Source organism: Theobroma cacao, chromosome 8 (genome assembly GCF_000208745.1).
Source record: "Theobroma cacao cultivar B97-61/B2 chromosome 8, Criollo_cocoa_genome_V2, whole genome shotgun sequence".
NCBI classification, from domain to species: Eukaryota; Viridiplantae; Streptophyta; class Magnoliopsida; order Malvales; family Malvaceae; genus Theobroma; species Theobroma cacao.
In genome coordinates, this window is record NC_030857.1 from 9,206,191 (window position 1) to 9,223,323 (window position 17,133).

Genomic DNA, 17,133 nt, shown 5'->3' on the forward strand with positions numbered 1-17,133 from the left:
CTTTGTGTTTGATTCAATTCATGTAATTACTTGAGCTGTAACTCATATTTGGACTTAATTTTTAAATTTTATTGATTAAAATTGCATTAGTTGTTATTCGCTTTTTTAGGGGAAACTCAAGTTTATCCAAGTGAACATTATTACACCTCAGCCAGCTGAATTACAAGCATAGTCTGTATGGCTTGTTTCATTCATTTCCCAATCCCAGCAGTTATTGTAAATAACTAGAATTTTAACTTTTCTTCCCCCAGTGGCAAGATGACACTGAAAACAGTATACTGATGATTTGAGCTCGTCTCACCCTGTAACCTATAGGTCAACACTTGCCAGGATTTGAGAAAAGCATAAGATATGCGCCTAATTCTTTGATGGACAACAAATGTCCAGATATCAGATAATGGCATCTCTTCTAAAAGAGAGAAACCAGTAAAACGAGTACACAAGAAGCTTGTCTCTTGCACATGTAACCATTTGACATTTCATTTACATCATATTAAACAAGTTACCACTTGTACGTGAACTCTCATCTCAAGTACGTACTGTACAGTCAATCAGAAAGGACTATATTTACAGCAATGCACCCCTCAGGCGAAACAGCACCATTTTAGCAGCCAGAAGCATAAAGACAATCCAATAATCAAAATGTTTTACTTGGCAGTTTAACCAATGAGGCTTAAGTGGAACAACAATTTTCCCCGCCTTTGCCCAAAAATAGTCGAATAAACCCACAACTCACTCAGACAAAAGTGGAAAAGGGGTCGTCTGTAGGAATTTTGTAGGTTAAAACCAATATACTTAAAAGATATAAATTTTGGATACATAAACTTGTTAACACACATGATTTATAGAATTATATTTATGATTTGAAGTCGTGAGAAGTCCATCTAGTTCTCATGTGTTCATAAATTATTACTAATAATTGATTATTCTGAGCCTTATATAAATCTTACCAATCACACTCATATCCAATGTGAAATAACTATCACAATCTCCCTCAATCTTTGATGACAAATCACAACATTACAATCACATACCAAGATTTTCACCTAAAATTTAAAGTCCAACTTATTAACAATCACTCACATCTCATTCATTCAAATCTTTCATGTTCTTGAAAGAATGTTGCTTGCAAAAAAGTTAGAAAACTAAAAAATATAAAAGCATGGAAAAAAGAATTATGTGCAATGTGCATATCCTTACGGGTCAATCTATAAAAGAAAATAGCACTGCCGTCACCAGTCACGACAAGTACGATAGAGTACAGGTTTCAGCTAACAAAAACAGAGTAAGGTCGAATCAAATAAAAACAAAAGACACAGAATAAGGTAGTGGGTTCAGAAAGTCCATATCATATTTGCAAAATATGAGGAAGCAGAAAAGGCAGCGCCAAAAACTTTCTACTAAGATTTTCATCACTTCATCTATCCCACTCCGAATCCAAAAGCTTTGGATTCACCTTTGATGAACTCCCCTCTATGCCTTTACGTGAATGATTGGTCAACCAATCCCAGCCAATGATGTGGGGCAATGCAAACTGTGCAAGACCAAAACAAGGAATAATTTCATGCTGCCCTTGACAAAACTACATACGTTGCTCACCAAGTAATTGAGAAATCATGCCAAAAGTCATTCACTTTTAAAGCCACATGGCAAGGAAACAGTAAGTCCACCAGAATGGACCAACTCAAAGTCACTGGCTAAAAGAAAACGAAGTGTATCATTAATCAACTTATCAGCTCAAAGAAGGTTTATAATCATTTGCTATCATCACCAGTATAATTTTTGAGTGTGAACTAAATTCAAAAGTTGGCATATCATGAAATTAAGAGAAATCTAACAAATCAACTTGTCTTACATTCCATCATCGCAGTACAATAGTGTTAACTGTTAACCAGGAAAGAAAAAAGTAAAATCATGCTACTTATCAAAGAAATAAACCTATTAGACTAATTTAAGAGCTGCATAAGTCCCGCACCTCTTCAACCCCATGCCTAGCATTGAATGACAAGAGTACCATCCTCTAACAAAAGTCAAATATCACATTTTAAAAAATAGGCTGCAAAATATGTAGAGCATCAGGGGTTTTCTGAACTATATGTGTGTGCATGTGTGTGCATGTAGCCTGCACATGAGTGAGATCAAAAGTATATTTTCCTTATGCATTTTCAGAATAGTGAAAAAGGGCCTCTAGTCCTGATTCCTGACATGATTAATGAGGTAGTTTAGTGATTATCAGCCTAATCTCTCACAAATATTTAAACTCACACAGACATCCACAATCATTATTTCCAATAATAGGATAAGAATTCCAGTTAAATCATGGAGACAGCAATAAAGTTGAGGTAGTTATCATATCATACACTGCAAGCTGTCTTCAATACTGCAAATTCAGCTGTTGTGATAGGAACGTTAAACCGCTCATTGGATTTTAGAATGTTGTTGGAAACGGCTGCAAAGAAATTGCAGAAAAAGTTAAAACTTACAGAGAACACTCTGACAAAGAAATAAGTTTAATACTAGTTACCATCTGTTACCATTAAATTTTACTTTGTAGATTGCTTTGTTCATATATAAACTAATAAATGTTGCCTAGAATTTGGGAAACATAGCATAGGGGAGAAATAAAAAAGAAAGAACTTTCAATTTGTTCTACACTTTCAACAAGTCTCTTATTACTCCAAAAGGTGTAGCGAAGCATTGCACAAGTACCTTAGGAGATGATGATCTACTACTCTTTCCATCATTGATTAATTTTTACCTTTTAAAGGGAAGAATAATGCTTTAAAAGAAAGCTCCATATATATGGGTGATGAATGCCTAAATGTCAATTACTGACAAATTATTGCAAAAATCATATGAAAAAATGTGGCTAGACTTGCCTAAATGACATTTGAGGCCATAGCCAAGGTATTCAAGACGAGGGCCTTGCTCAAGTGCCTCCTCTAGGGGGATCTCAGGTGTGTTTTCACATCTCACCATGCCTGAACAACAACACATGCTTCTGGCTAGCCTTTTACTGCATAAGCAGCAATAAAAAGAGCATGAGAAGCAATTTTAGTTTGATAGCATTGTCCGATGACATATGCAATACTCTTTTCTTTTCCTCTTTTCAGAATACGAAAGAACACTGATTGCGAATCTGAAAGGACCCGTCCCAAGATGACATCCAAGCCAACAGAGATTAAACTTTTCTTATTGTTGTGGAAAAGATTAGCCATAAGGCTTCCTTATCACCAAGATGAAAAAGACATTTGGTCCAAGCAAATCTCAAAACTTCTCTATAACCTGAATATGAGTAGGAGCTCTAAACCCCTAGAGGTATGTACATACATAATAGACGTTTCCATTCCCATATATGTACCTATTTTCTGTCAATCAACCCTAACCCTTATCCTTTCAAGCAATCTTAGGAAAAGCTATCACAAAGATTAATATTGTCCTACACAATTATGGCCCCACTTGATTCATAAACCTGTCAAGCCCAGATTTTTCACTGCGTAAATTAACTCAGCACTCACTAACCTTTCAAAAATCTACCAAAATCCCCTTGCTCTCCTTTGGTAAAAATAATCAACGTGATCAAGCATTCCAGGCAGCATGCTTTCATGCCTAGTATTTTGAAGATAGGTTCATTAAATGGAGCACTCCTGAAATCCCAGTCAAACCCAGCAGCCCTTCTTAAAGAGCAGTTTATACAATTGTTTCATCCCACCCCTTGGCATGCCATTTTATTTTAGGGAATTTCTTAACACTTGTAGCACCAATCCCATTCAACTATCTGTAAACCTTCAATTCTTAGGAACCTGTTCCCAGCCGCCCAACAGGATAATTTTCATCTCTCTAAAACTAGTCAAGAGTTGGTCTGTCAGAAACAACCTACAGCTTGCTTCAGTTATAATTTCTGCTAAGACAAAGCAACATGGGCTAAAAAAAATAACTAGTCAAGAAACAATATGATATGGAAAAACAGAAAATCCATCAAGAGATTATGAACATGTATTCTTGTTCAGCCATTGAAATTGATTGACTGATTCACTACAATATTTTGGCTTAACAATAAGTCTTAAATAACTCTCATTGTGCCCCTTGCAGGCACACCAAGTTGCATGAACCAAATAATCCAAGAACAATAGGTTAGTGGCCTAGGGGCTGAGATCTCACCAAGATTAATCTAATTTCATCAAAAACCAACTCTTTAATGTTTGTAGGACATAGGTGATAACAAAAAGTTCCTATACTGCTAAACTATAAATATCTGTTCTTTACAATAATGCTACTTTTCTTGCAAAGAATGTTGGAAACAATGTCCAGCTCTTAAAAGACAAAACTTGGCAAAAATAAAACAAAATGTTGCTTTGAGAGAGAGCAATATTAAAGTTGAAAACAAAGCAAGTAATTAGAGATAGGTTACTTACTCAAAGAAATCATGTAGCCATTACCACCGTCAAGTGCCTTAATATATAGCTTCTTGCTTACTTGACCAGCATTACTGTAGCACAAGTTATTTTGTCAACTTAAAACATTAAAAATGAAAAAGCTTGCATGATGCAAGCTATAGCTTTTTCTCAAAGCACACAAATGTGCGCTAATAATTAATAGAAATTAGAGTTGCTTCCAACTAAAAATATATGGAAAAGAAACAAATGCAGAACCCGACCTTGATAGCATTGAAGGGTCATGGAAGAATTCAGACACATCATGAGCACCCATGCTAATCAAAGACCCAACCTCTGTTGGTGACAAAGCAAATCTCTGCAAAATGTTAACAAAATCAATATGCTTAGCAACATAATAGTGGGAGGTCAAGAGCAGAGAGACAAGACAGAGACAAAATGTACCATAGACAAAAATTCTCCAGTTAAAAGTATGATAATCTATTTATAATCTTTTATTTTTTTTTTGGCTCAGTCAAAGTGAAAATCTATGTATAATCTCTTGATGCAGAAAAATGAAGTTTACATGGTTTAGGGCTTTACTTATCAATGCACTAAAAGTTTAATGAGGGAGCAATTTGAAAATATTACCTGTCTCTTTTCCCAATCATACTTGCGCTCACCAACAGCAGGCCAGAAAGTCAACATCATAGCACCACGGCGATCAAGTTTAAGGTTACCAGACTATCAACATGAGGCAAAATGAAAAGCAACATTGGAGTCGTCAGCAAGATATATATGGTAATATTTACAAAGGTTGAGGGAGGCACACAAAAATGAACTTGAGAGAAAGAAAAATGTTACAAATATTCAGGAAAAGGGGTAATGGAGGGGAATTCAAGCATACATCTATTTTACTGAAAGTTGGTAGAAGAGGAGTAACAGAGAATGCAGCTTTTCCCTTGTATACTGTATAAGGAGCAATCACGCGAGCAGTAGAATTTCCTGCAAGTTCATATGCGAAAAAGGACTTAAACAATCACAAACACAAGCCATAATTAGCCAATATAGGAAAACCAAATCCAAAGAAAAGAATGCATTAAAGACCTTTGGAAGCAAAATCATGTATCGACGTTGAAATGGCCGCTCGGGATTCAAAAGCATGAGACCATAAAGCATCTCTAACATCACCCCGTTTCGCAGATAGCAGTGTTTGGGAAGAAAGGTTCCTGTTTACAGTAAAAAAAAATGCCCCAATAAAAAAAAAATCAACTTGAAAGGGTTCAGTGCCCATATCAAAGTCAGCAATCGGTTCTACTCAGTAATAACATTTTGCCGTGTAAAATTGAAAACCCATTGCCTGAAAATCAGAATTTACTTTGAAAGAATACTCCTAACAACTTTAAAGTGTTAAATAAATATGCAAAATTCATACTACCCAAACACCTGAACCGATGATTGAAACTACAAAAGAAAATGAGACCTAGAAACAGACAACTTCATTCTGCTAAGCACCATAAAATCTTAAAATGTCCCAAAGCGAGAAATAAACAAGGAAAAAAAAAATACCTGGAGCGCCATAATTTCATCATCTTTCTCGGATGCTCTCCTAGTCTTGGAAGAGTAAAGACAGAATGTTTTGCTCTGCAGACAGATTACCTTAGTATTTGGGCGGTCATATACTATGCTTACTACTCCCGATACTGGGCCTTCGCTATGGCTCGAAGGGGAAGGCCATGACATGTCTCGCCCTGCTCACGGTCCCGGATGTATTAAATTTACATTTTGATATATAAAGATAATTTTAAAAATTAATATTAATTTCTTCAAAATTTTAATTAATATTTTTTAATTATATTAAATTATCTTCTCGACAAATAATTATTTTTTCGATAATCATGAAATGGTAAAATAAAATTACCAATCATCAACTAATATAATTAAGCAACCCAAAACCAAAAACCCTCGTGTAGCAAGATTTTGTGCACTCCTTCCATAAGAATGACACATCCTAATTAGATTCATCCAACTTTCCTCTTTTATTACCTTTCGCCCGTTTGGTTTGAGCGGCGTTGAGCAAACCAGATTGGATCAATTGAATCGAAAACATTGGTTTATTCAATTTGATTAGGGGGACAATTATCAAAAAATTGAACTAGTCAATAATCAGTCAACTTTTTAATTAAATTTATCTTTTTAAAATTTTAAGGGATTAAATCAATTTTTTTGTTAATTTTGTTTTTTCATTAAAATAATTGAAGTGAGAAGATTCAAACCCTTCCACTCTTGATTATTAATTAAAACTCTAACCTTTTAATTAAGTACCTTTTTTGTTATCTTTTTACCATATTTAATATATATTTAATGCTAAAATTCCATTATTTAAAAAAATGTTGGGATTGAATCCATAGGACCAGTTAAATTGAGAAATAGTGACACCTCGATTCCTAGGTATTTTACTAGGGAATCAACTATTTCTAGGTATACAGAGGTAATAACATTTTCCATTGTTTGATTTGAAAATTGTATTACCACTACAACATTTTAAGACTTTAGTAGTATTTTTTTAGTTGCACGTAGATTAATGCTTTTTTTTAATTGGAAAAAGGAAATTCGAGCCCTGCTCTCTAGGCAAGGGATAATATACTAACCAATGAGCCAAATGTTCGGGTGCACTTAGATGAATGCATTTAAATATTTTTAAATAATACTTAAATAATTTCATTTAACTACCTTAATAAAGTGTACTAAGCAAACAACACATTATTTTTTTTCTTTTGTTGGTGGAAGCTGAAGGGTTTAACAAAATAAAAAATCCTTTTCTATCTATTTAAATATTTTTGTTAATTTTTGCCCAAACACTTCTTTATACTCTTTCCTTCAATTTAAATCCTTAGAACCCTCTTTCTTTTGTCACCCAAAAAGAAAAAGAAATTTGAATTTCTAGCTTCTTTGATTCATAGCAACGAAAATGATCTCTCTCTCTCCCTCTTTTCAAATCACAATTTCTTAAACTCTATTAAAAATTTCATTTGCCTCTAGGTTTTTCCCAATCATTTTCTCTTCTCTTCTCTCTTCCTCACTCTAGGGTTTTTGAATTTGAGAGAAATTTTGTTGTGACTGAGCGCAAAGATAAAGGTTCCATGGAATTGTTACAAGGTGGCACTAAATGCGGAGGGAGGACAACATGGTGAAAATCTCCCATTTTATTTAGACCATTGAAGAACAGTTAATTGCTATAAATCCTATCAGTATGAAGTTTTTTTTTTCTTTTTTTGGGTTTAATTTGGTTTTGCTAAATATGTTTGATAATTTGTTAGTATTTGAAATCAGTTTGCTAAATAGGTTTCATATAAATCTTGTCCCTTTATATGAGTATGCTCAAACCAATTTGTTGATTTCTTGTTTCTTTATTTGAGCTCAATATACTATATGAATAATATTATTGTTCATTTTGTTGGCTGATGGGTATTATAAGTGTTAACTTATGAATTAATTACATAGTCATATAGTTTTCTATTAAAAGTTCTAAGTTTATATGAGTTTTCATTTATGTTATGTTCAAAACATAAATTTAAAAAGTTGAACTTGAATTTAATCTAGAATATAAAATGATGAGGATGAAGACAAGAATTATTCAAAAATGATGAGGATCAATTTTTTTCTTCTTTTGGCTACATAGCTTATCAAGTTTATATTGGTAGATTTTATAGTCATCCACTTGAAATTTATGCAGTTATTTTGTTTATTAACTGTGATCATTGTTTAGTTTTTTTGGCTATCCTAAATCCTAAATCATTGTAATATCAATTTGCCAAAACCTGTTCTAGTTTGAATGCTTTGTTGGCTTGACTTAGTTACCATTTTTCCATTCTCTATATTAGCGGTGTGCAAACAATTATTTCGATTAGTTCGGTTTTGGATATTTAATAACCAAATTAACCGAACTCATATTTAAAAATAATCAAAACCGAACCAAACTATATAAATAACTGAACTAACCGAAACCGAACTAGTTCGGTTAGTTCGGTTCGGTTTCCAAAAACTAAATTTGACAAATTTTTTATTTTTTTTGTTTGTATATATTTATTTATGCTATATTTTTTTAATAAATCATTACTACAAAAATATTAAAAATGATAATAAAAAATTATAATAAATAAGATGGATACTCATATAATTAAAGAGGAAATAAAGAGGAGAATAGATTAGGTTTAGGATTTATTTTTAATGCAAAATACACATGATACTCTTACTTAAGTTCGGGTAGTTTTGATAGTTCGGTTAGAAATTTTCTTAACCGAAATTGAACCGAATTAATTTTAATAACCGAACTATCTTAACCGAACTATCCAAAGAACCTAACTAACCGAACCGAAAAAACTGAACTCATTGCAGTTCGATTCGATTTACATTTGCTCACCCCTACTCTATATGTATGTGCAAAACCTATTATTGCATACATGCACAGACTTGTATGGACACTAAGCTTAGCAGAATTTGTATCAGTTCTGGCAACATTGTTGGTGTCTCTGTGGTGTTAAATTGTTTGGAAATGATCTCTTTTTCTCTAGCCTTCTGTGTTCTTGGTTAAGTGTAAAAATACATGGTTGTTAAAATGAGAATTTGAAAAAAAAAAAAAGAAAACTAAAGCAGTGAGGTAATGATGATGAAAGAGTGACATCCTTTGGGTTTTGACCACTTTAATTTATCAAATCTTAATGGGCTAATTTATCAAATTAGTTTCATCCAATTTTTTGAGATTGATTTTTAATGGCTTTGGTAGTTGAATAGAAAGGCTAAGTGATTTGATGGATTTAAGGGTGGAAAAAAAACTGCTTGTTGTCTTTGCTTTTTCATGTTGTAAGGTTTTTTATCTCTTGGTATTTGAATAATATTTGATCTCTTTGTTTCTAGAAGTATATAAAAGCAATCCATTTTAATAGTTGTCAGCATTTGGGGTTGAATTATATTTTATAAAGATTTACAAGTATAATTTGAAATTTTTTTGTTATCGGTATTACATTAATTATGATAATTACATAATTTTTCTATAATTCTTGAAAACAATTTTTAATGCTAATTATTGATGTAATTAATGGCATTATACAAGATTTACTTTAATTTGGATTTACCCATCCTGAAATATAGATTTTATCTATTTTTCTAATTCATTGGAACTTGACTTTATAGGCAAATGATGTTGTATTTCGTGGGCGAATCCTAATGTTTCTACACATTTCTTTCCATTGTCTAAACATTTAGGTAGTCATTTCTATTCAGTCTCACTTTGTTCTTTGATTGTTATTGGTTCTCTTTTCTTTGTGATTTCAAATAATGCTTTGCAGCTTTGAATATAAAGGAGTTTTTAACACATCAAACGAGACAAAATATAAGAAAGACCCACTTGAAGGTGAATTCTAGTTAACTCCATTTTTCTATTTTTCTAGTTTGCATTTAATTGTGAAATGTTTGTATTTTTCTAGTCAACACCAATTTTAATTTACAAGTTTTTTCAAGCATTTCTACTAATTTCAACTTTTATAAAACCTTTTGGAGTTTACTGATTAGTTATGCCACTTTGAACTTTTGGAAATGGATGTTCATTTTCTCTTAGTGTCCTAGAAAATAGTTTGGGAGGAGATCTGCTTGTTGTTGTTTTCTTGACAAATTTTGAAAGAGATCTTAGTTTCCTACTTTCTCAAACTTAAGACCTTGTAAGGGTACAAGTACCAACTCACTTGACTAGGTAATTACTATTTAACATAGATTCATCATCTTTCCTTCCACATAATTATATCATTTGCATCAATTGCTAAGGTTTATTAAAGGCACCAAATGCCAACAATCACTTAGTTCCCCTATTGCCATGTATGTTATAATCAAAACCTATTTCATTGTGAACATAATCAAACCTCTGTTATCAGCAACAAAAAAGAATTCAAGACTGGGGACTTAAGTATATATAAGTTCAAGCACTTATAAGATGGACTACATTTGTTATCATAACCTTTGCAAGAGTGTTAATGCAGGACATTTGTCAAATTCATTGATTCCCTTCTCACGGAGATCATTTACTTGTTGCTGCTATATTTCTTGAGTGTGTTGCTTTCCAAATTTCACAAAGATCTGGTAAAGATAGAAGTATCATTTCACTGCCTCACTAAACTAGGTAATTTTTTTTATAAATTCATTATCTTGCCTTCATCGTAATTATTTTGGTTCTTTGTTTTGTGTCATGCTTTTAATAATTTTCTTTAATTCATGTTTCTGTTCTTTTTCCTTTTCTTTTATTCTTTTAATTAGGTAGAAAATAATTATAGTAAGTGAAAATTGAAAATAAGTTATGCTATGAATATAAGTATCATGAAATTTATTTGAGTTTCTTTCTTAGGGTATTCTCTATCATCTCCATCAAGATTTTTAAGACCTAAGGCTGTTGCAGAGGAAGTTGTTTTAAGAGAACTTACTGAGGGAATTACTCTTTGTTTTCTACAACTTGCGATTCTAATGCTGGCTATATTATTAATTTATTATAATAGAAGCAAATTGAATCTATATATTAATAGTTGTGAAATAGTGTTATATAATAAAGTATAAACTTTACATTGAGTATAAATGGGCATTTTTTTTGGTTTATTTTCTTATTTGGGGTGTAGTTACATATAAACAAAATTAGGTTGGAAGGAGATATAAATGGTTTGTTTTATTTAGCTTTTTAAGCAAGGATAACCATTCTTAGGATCACACCATCACCAAACCCTTATGTTCCTTCTCAAATCAAGGTTTCCAAGCAAAGGTTAGCATCTAAAAGATAAATCTAGATTTCAACCTCTTTATATCTTTGCATTTGGGATTCAAATGTATAGAAAAAAAAAGCTTGGATTGCATTGGTGATTAAAGAAGCTGGCTTGATAATGATGACTACCACTAGTCTCTTCTTAGTTGTTAACTTTTATTTGTTAATTATGATATTTGATTTTTGAAATGTATTGTGATCAATATACTTACTTTCCTTTAGACACCCAACTGGATTAAAAGAGTTGAAACAATGATTAATATTGTAACTTGCAGGGTACCAAGTAATGCCTCTTCTGCAATATATTCTTATCCACATGGTAGCAAACTATTTTGGGATTTTAACTGGTAATGTTTGTCCGATATCTTTTCACACTCCCCTTCGGCCTACTGCTTTGTGTTTGTTCAGGATTTGATTTTTGCTTCCTTTTGATAGATGTTCTGTTTTGTTTCTCCATTTGTTTCTGGTTTTCTTTGTGCCTTGTTCCTATCTCTTGGGGTTGACCTTTTTGCTTTTATGGATGTTGTCTTTATTTCTAGGTTTTGCTGTCTTTGTTTCTTTGTCAGTTGCTTTGACTTTGTTTTCTATTCAATAATAGAATGCCATTCAAAAGAATATATATATTTGCTATAAATTTTTGTAAAATTTGCATGGTTTATACTCTTTAAGTTGCTATAAAATTTGAGTGGTTTATACTCTCTAGGTTGCTGTAAAATTTGTACCTTTTTGTTGCATATTAGAAGGTTATATGTGTTACTATCATATACGTTTTAGCTGTATATTTTAAATGTTGCCATATGATTTAAGATTGCAGCCATGTACTATATGGCTACATATTAATTTTGCAGTGAAATTCCATTAAAAATGTTGCTAAACTTTTCCATACACTGGCTAATGTTACACTTCTTTTATGTGTAGCCTTAACCTAAGGCAACATATTTTTCACCTATGGCTGTAATTTCTTTTTTGCAGCCAAAGGTAAAAAATGTTGTAGTGTACTAGGAATATATTAGGCTAGTGTTTGGTTTGGTGGTAATATTTTTTGTGGAAAAAACTCACAAAAATATGATAAAATTTTAACATACCATTGAACTTAAAAAAATTTATAAATTTATAAATTTTTTAATTATTAAAAAATTAAAAATTAAAAATTACAAAAATTCTTTTCTTTCTTTCCTTCTTTATTTTCTCCTCTTATCTCTCCTTGTCCTCCCTCGTCAAGACAAATCTATCAATTGCTCAACTAGACTTGAATAATCAGGGCCGGATTCAACATCGATGTGGCCACATTCGACTTGTGTAAGGTAGAAACGACATGTTTTGAAGTCGTAAATGTCATGCTTTAAGGTTGCTTTTGGCTTATATCAAGGTTGTTTTTGACCATTCAATTGCCAAATCTGATCAAATTATGGCCAAATTTAGGTTGATAAGGGAAGTAAGGTAAATAGAAGAAAAAGGAGTAAGAAGAAAAAGAAAAAAGAGAAACAAAATTTAAATTATTTTTTATTTTAAATATTAAAAATATTTTAACGAGTAAGATTATGCCACAAGTGAGGTTTTGTTACACCATAGGGAAAGAGGTAACTTGTATAGGAAAAATTTAGGACAACGAAGAATCAGCTAAAAATTTGGGTTAAAACTGTTGAAACTCGATAATCTCAAATAGGCATGTTTCTTGACAATAATAAATGTAAAAGGCATGGGTATCACCTTTAACTCCTACGAGTTTATAAGCCAACATTTTCAAACCTAACTCTTTTAGCATAGGATACATATGTCACGCCTCACGTGACAAGCTTAGAGGAAGGGAAACTTAGGAACATTACAAACATGCAATCGAGGCCATTGGCCAAGTGGATGAGGGTTGAAAGGTGATACCCATAAACTCATAAACTTGGGAGCACTAGGGTTTAGGGTTTGAAGTTAAGATTTAGGGTTTTGGTTTTTTTTTTAAAGCTGGAATAACTCTCAGGGTTAGGTCTTTGTTAAAAATTTATTAGGGTGAAAAAGAGAAGTACACTTAAGAGGGGGGCATAAGCTTTACCTCCAATAGTACATAAAATATTTCACAAGGTAGCCTAAAGGGAAGTAATACTTCTTTTATACTAAGTCTACAGGGGCATAAAATAGAGAACAAAACTTGCTTATAAAAGAACAAATAAATAAGGAGTATTAATCCCTTACATGTGTTTAAATCTAATGTATGGTAAATTAATTCTATCAAGCTTTAATATGCCAATAAGCTCACCTTCGGCCTTAGAGAAAACCTTCAGTCCATCATTTGTATAGCCTTGGTTGGAGAGGAAATCTACAACTTGGTTAACTCAATGGTGGATATGAGAGTTACGGGCAGTAAAATAGTTTAAGCATTTTCGATGGAAGCAAGGATATACCTGATGTAATGTGATCTGTTATTCCCATTCAATATCATGTTTACTACCACTTTTGCATCGATCTCTATTTAGATTTTGGAGATATTATGTTCCCAGCACATTAGAGGACTTTTTTGCAGTGTTAGCAACTCAACTTTCAAAGAATTATGGGGTCTAAAAGTTTTTAGAAAAACCAAATATTAATATACCTTTATGGTCTTGTGCTACACCACATTCTGTAGCCTTTTTGAAAATTATCTTTCAAACTCCCATCAACGTTTAGTTTAATTTCATCCAAATTAGGCTTTAACTAATGAATGATTTATGGCAGCAAAGAATGAAGAATTATAAAGGTGATATTCCACAACTTATAAATCTACAAATCACCTTTCCATTGCTTTTTATGTATTAGGTTTGCTTTATGAAGTTGCGTCAATAATTTCATAATTCTCCATATAATTCTATTAGGATACATTCCCAATTGTCCGTGTTTGGTGTCACGACCCGGTACTCCCCTCGAGCCCGTGACAACAGCTGCGACGTCCAAATAGACATTCATTGCCCAAAATGCCAACCGGAACCTCGCAAGGCTTTAATATCAGTTTTCGCACCTCCCCGGTGACCAACAGTTGTTAAGTATCATGTTTTGAGAGATTATAAACTATTTCCAAATCAAAACAATAGAAAAATAATTTTTTTCTCACAGGGGCATTTTGGTCATTTTCCTCAAAAATCTCGAAACCAGCTAAAATTGTAGTATGCGAGTGGAAAACACATATTTCATAATCAAAAATAAGTTTAGATGTCTAAAACATTCATTTAAAATGAAATTATGACTATTTGAATATAATAAAAATATTCAATAAAATATTCTATTTTCTTATAAAACAATATTTATAGAGTTATCGGTAAATAATTATTGTAGCATAAAAGCTAAATAAATTCATACATACTATAATACAGATAACCAAAGCATAAGATTTAATTTACAGTGACACGTGAGCCCACGAACAACCCAAAGTATCAAAAACAGTAAACCTACAGTTTTTAAGGATGCAAGTCTAACTGTAGCCCTCAACGAAATGAGTTATCTATCGATTATCCTGAGCATGAAAGGGGTGAAAAGGAGGGTGGTGAGATTATATAATCCCAGTGAGTAAACATATACCATCTAAAATATCTAAAGCTGAGTAAATGTAGACAGATTAAAATAGATCATCATACTGTAATTCATCACCTTTCAACTCATTTCAACCAAATAAAATCAATTCATATAAATCGAGTAATCAACATGGCTTATGAATTTCTTAAAACTTTGGCTCGTGCCAAAATCATTCTCATACTCAGTTATCAGGGATACCTTCATGACCCGAAACTCCCATCGGACCCATGACAACCGCCGCGACGTCCCAATAGGCACTTATTATCCGGAATGCCGATCGGAACCTCGCAAGGCTTAGCATAAGCTTCTGCATCTCCCCGGTGAGCGACAGTTATTAAATCTTGCATTTCACGAAATCATAAGTCGTTTCCAAATCAAAACAATATAATATTATTTTCTAGCTCATAGGAGCATTTTCATCATTTTTCTTCGAAAATACTGAAACCCGCTAAAAACATGGTGTGTGGGTGAAAAACATATGTTTCATAATTAAAAGTAAATTTAGATGTCTAAAATAATTATTTGAAATGAAATTATAATTGTTTGAATAAAATAATAATATTCAATGAAATATTCTATTTTTTAAATAAAAAAATAATATTTATAGAGAAATCCGTAATTTAATTTCTATAGTGTAAAAGCTAAATATATTCATACGTACTTTAAAGCAGATAACTGAAGTATAAAATTACTTTTACAGTGACACATGGGCCCCCAACTAACCAATAAGGTGCGAGTCTGTGATCTTACAATTTTGTCGATGCAAGGCTAACTGAAGACCTCGATGCAATCGGCTATCTACCGGCTATCCTGAGTTTGAAATGTGGGGAATTTAGGGTGGTGAGATTATAAAATCCTAGTGAGTAAACAGACACCATCTAAACTATCTAAAGGCGAGTAAATTGAGACGAATTAAAATATTCTTTTCCAATATATGTTTCATAATATGAATATTCAGTTTACTCAATTAATCAACATGGCTTATATATCTCACAAAACTTGGCTCCTGCCAAAATCGTTCTCGCGGGTACCTTCGTCAAGGTATCCCACTGAGACCGCCAAGGCTGTTAAATGTCTTTACATCCGAAATTCTAGCCATGCCTTGGCGTTTGTTGAGTCTCACTCTCACGCGGTGGTCCACGTGAAGTGCACTCAAATCTTTACCTCCAAAGACACCCTTCACACGACTCTCCGATCTAGGTAAGGTATTTCTGATTCTGTGCCCCCTCTCTTAGGCTGGTCCACAGAACCTCCACTGCAGGGATTAAGGATTATTTTATCTACCACCTGATTTATAAAATCTTTTTCTGCATGACATGGCGATTTATCGCAACCTAGCCTCTCGAGGCTGAATACATAGTATATATAATTTTGATACAAATATCGACTTTGCCATTCATGCTCACATATTGCTATAAGCCATATAATTTAAAACACAATTTATAATACAAGCAACAGTCTCCAATTACTTTACTTTCAAAACCAGTATTCAATTTTTCAGAAAATTTATAAAATCATTTTATAAAATCACAATTTCTCCTAAAATATATCAATTTACCATTTAAACCCATTTTCTATAAAATCACACAATTGTATAAAACTACTCTAGATAATTAAGACGATAATAAGTTTACTCACAGTTCTAGGAGTCGATGTACTCCTAATCCCAGTCTTCAAGCACAATCTCTATACTTTTACCAATGTAATTTGCTCACCACCTATCCACAATGTACAATACATAATTCACCACATTAATGCTTGACCATTATAAATCAATTCAGGCTCGGTGTATATGCATAATATGATATGCAACTTATCCGACTACTACTTAAATGCGGTGCTGACCTAATTTGGCCTATTACCCGATTAAATGACAATTATGTCCGACTTGGCTCCAAATTGCTCCATTTCATTTCTAATATCTCAATTCACCAAACTCAAATCAAATAACCTAAAATTTGGCAAAACTATCTTCACTTTTCTTCTTAAAATTTTTGGCCAATAATGGTGCATTAACATCGTGATTTTTCCTACTACTTTTTCACACCATAATTCATCATTTTTTAACCAATTCTCCTAGAATAAAAATCAAATTCATCCTCACGTAACACATGGTAAATTCGGCCATTGATGGTTGTTGGAGAAAATGAATTCTTTTCTTGTTGTTTTGTTTCTAAATATGCTAAACTAACGAAAAACACTAACATATCTTAAAATCATATCAATCCAACATCTTTCTCTCTCCTTACCCATTTTGACCAGCCATAAATTCATCATGAAAACATGTAATTTAAGCATGGAAAATAAGGAGAAATGCTTAAGGAAAATAGATTTCAAGCTTAAGTTGAAAAATCCTACCTTTTTCACTTGTTTTCCTTGATTTTCCACACTTTTTCTCTTGAAATTCTTCACCTAGGGTTTGTTCTT

At 32.5% G+C, this 17,133-nt stretch overlaps 1 protein-coding gene across 1 annotated transcript; it reads right to left on the reverse strand.

The window, feature by feature from the left end:
* Positions 1,094-6,134, reverse strand: LOC18592762 (single-stranded DNA-bindig protein WHY2, mitochondrial). Its single transcript, XM_018126395.1, has 8 exons — positions 5,943-6,134; positions 5,481-5,602; positions 5,281-5,378; positions 5,025-5,117; positions 4,658-4,752; positions 4,416-4,489; positions 2,361-2,449; positions 1,094-1,534 (listed from the first exon to the last, which is right to left on the reverse strand). The coding sequence occupies exons 1-8, from the start codon at positions 5,963-5,965 to the stop codon at positions 1,418-1,420; spliced, it is 711 nt and encodes a 236-aa protein (XP_017981884.1). The 5' UTR covers positions 5,966-6,134; the 3' UTR covers positions 1,094-1,417.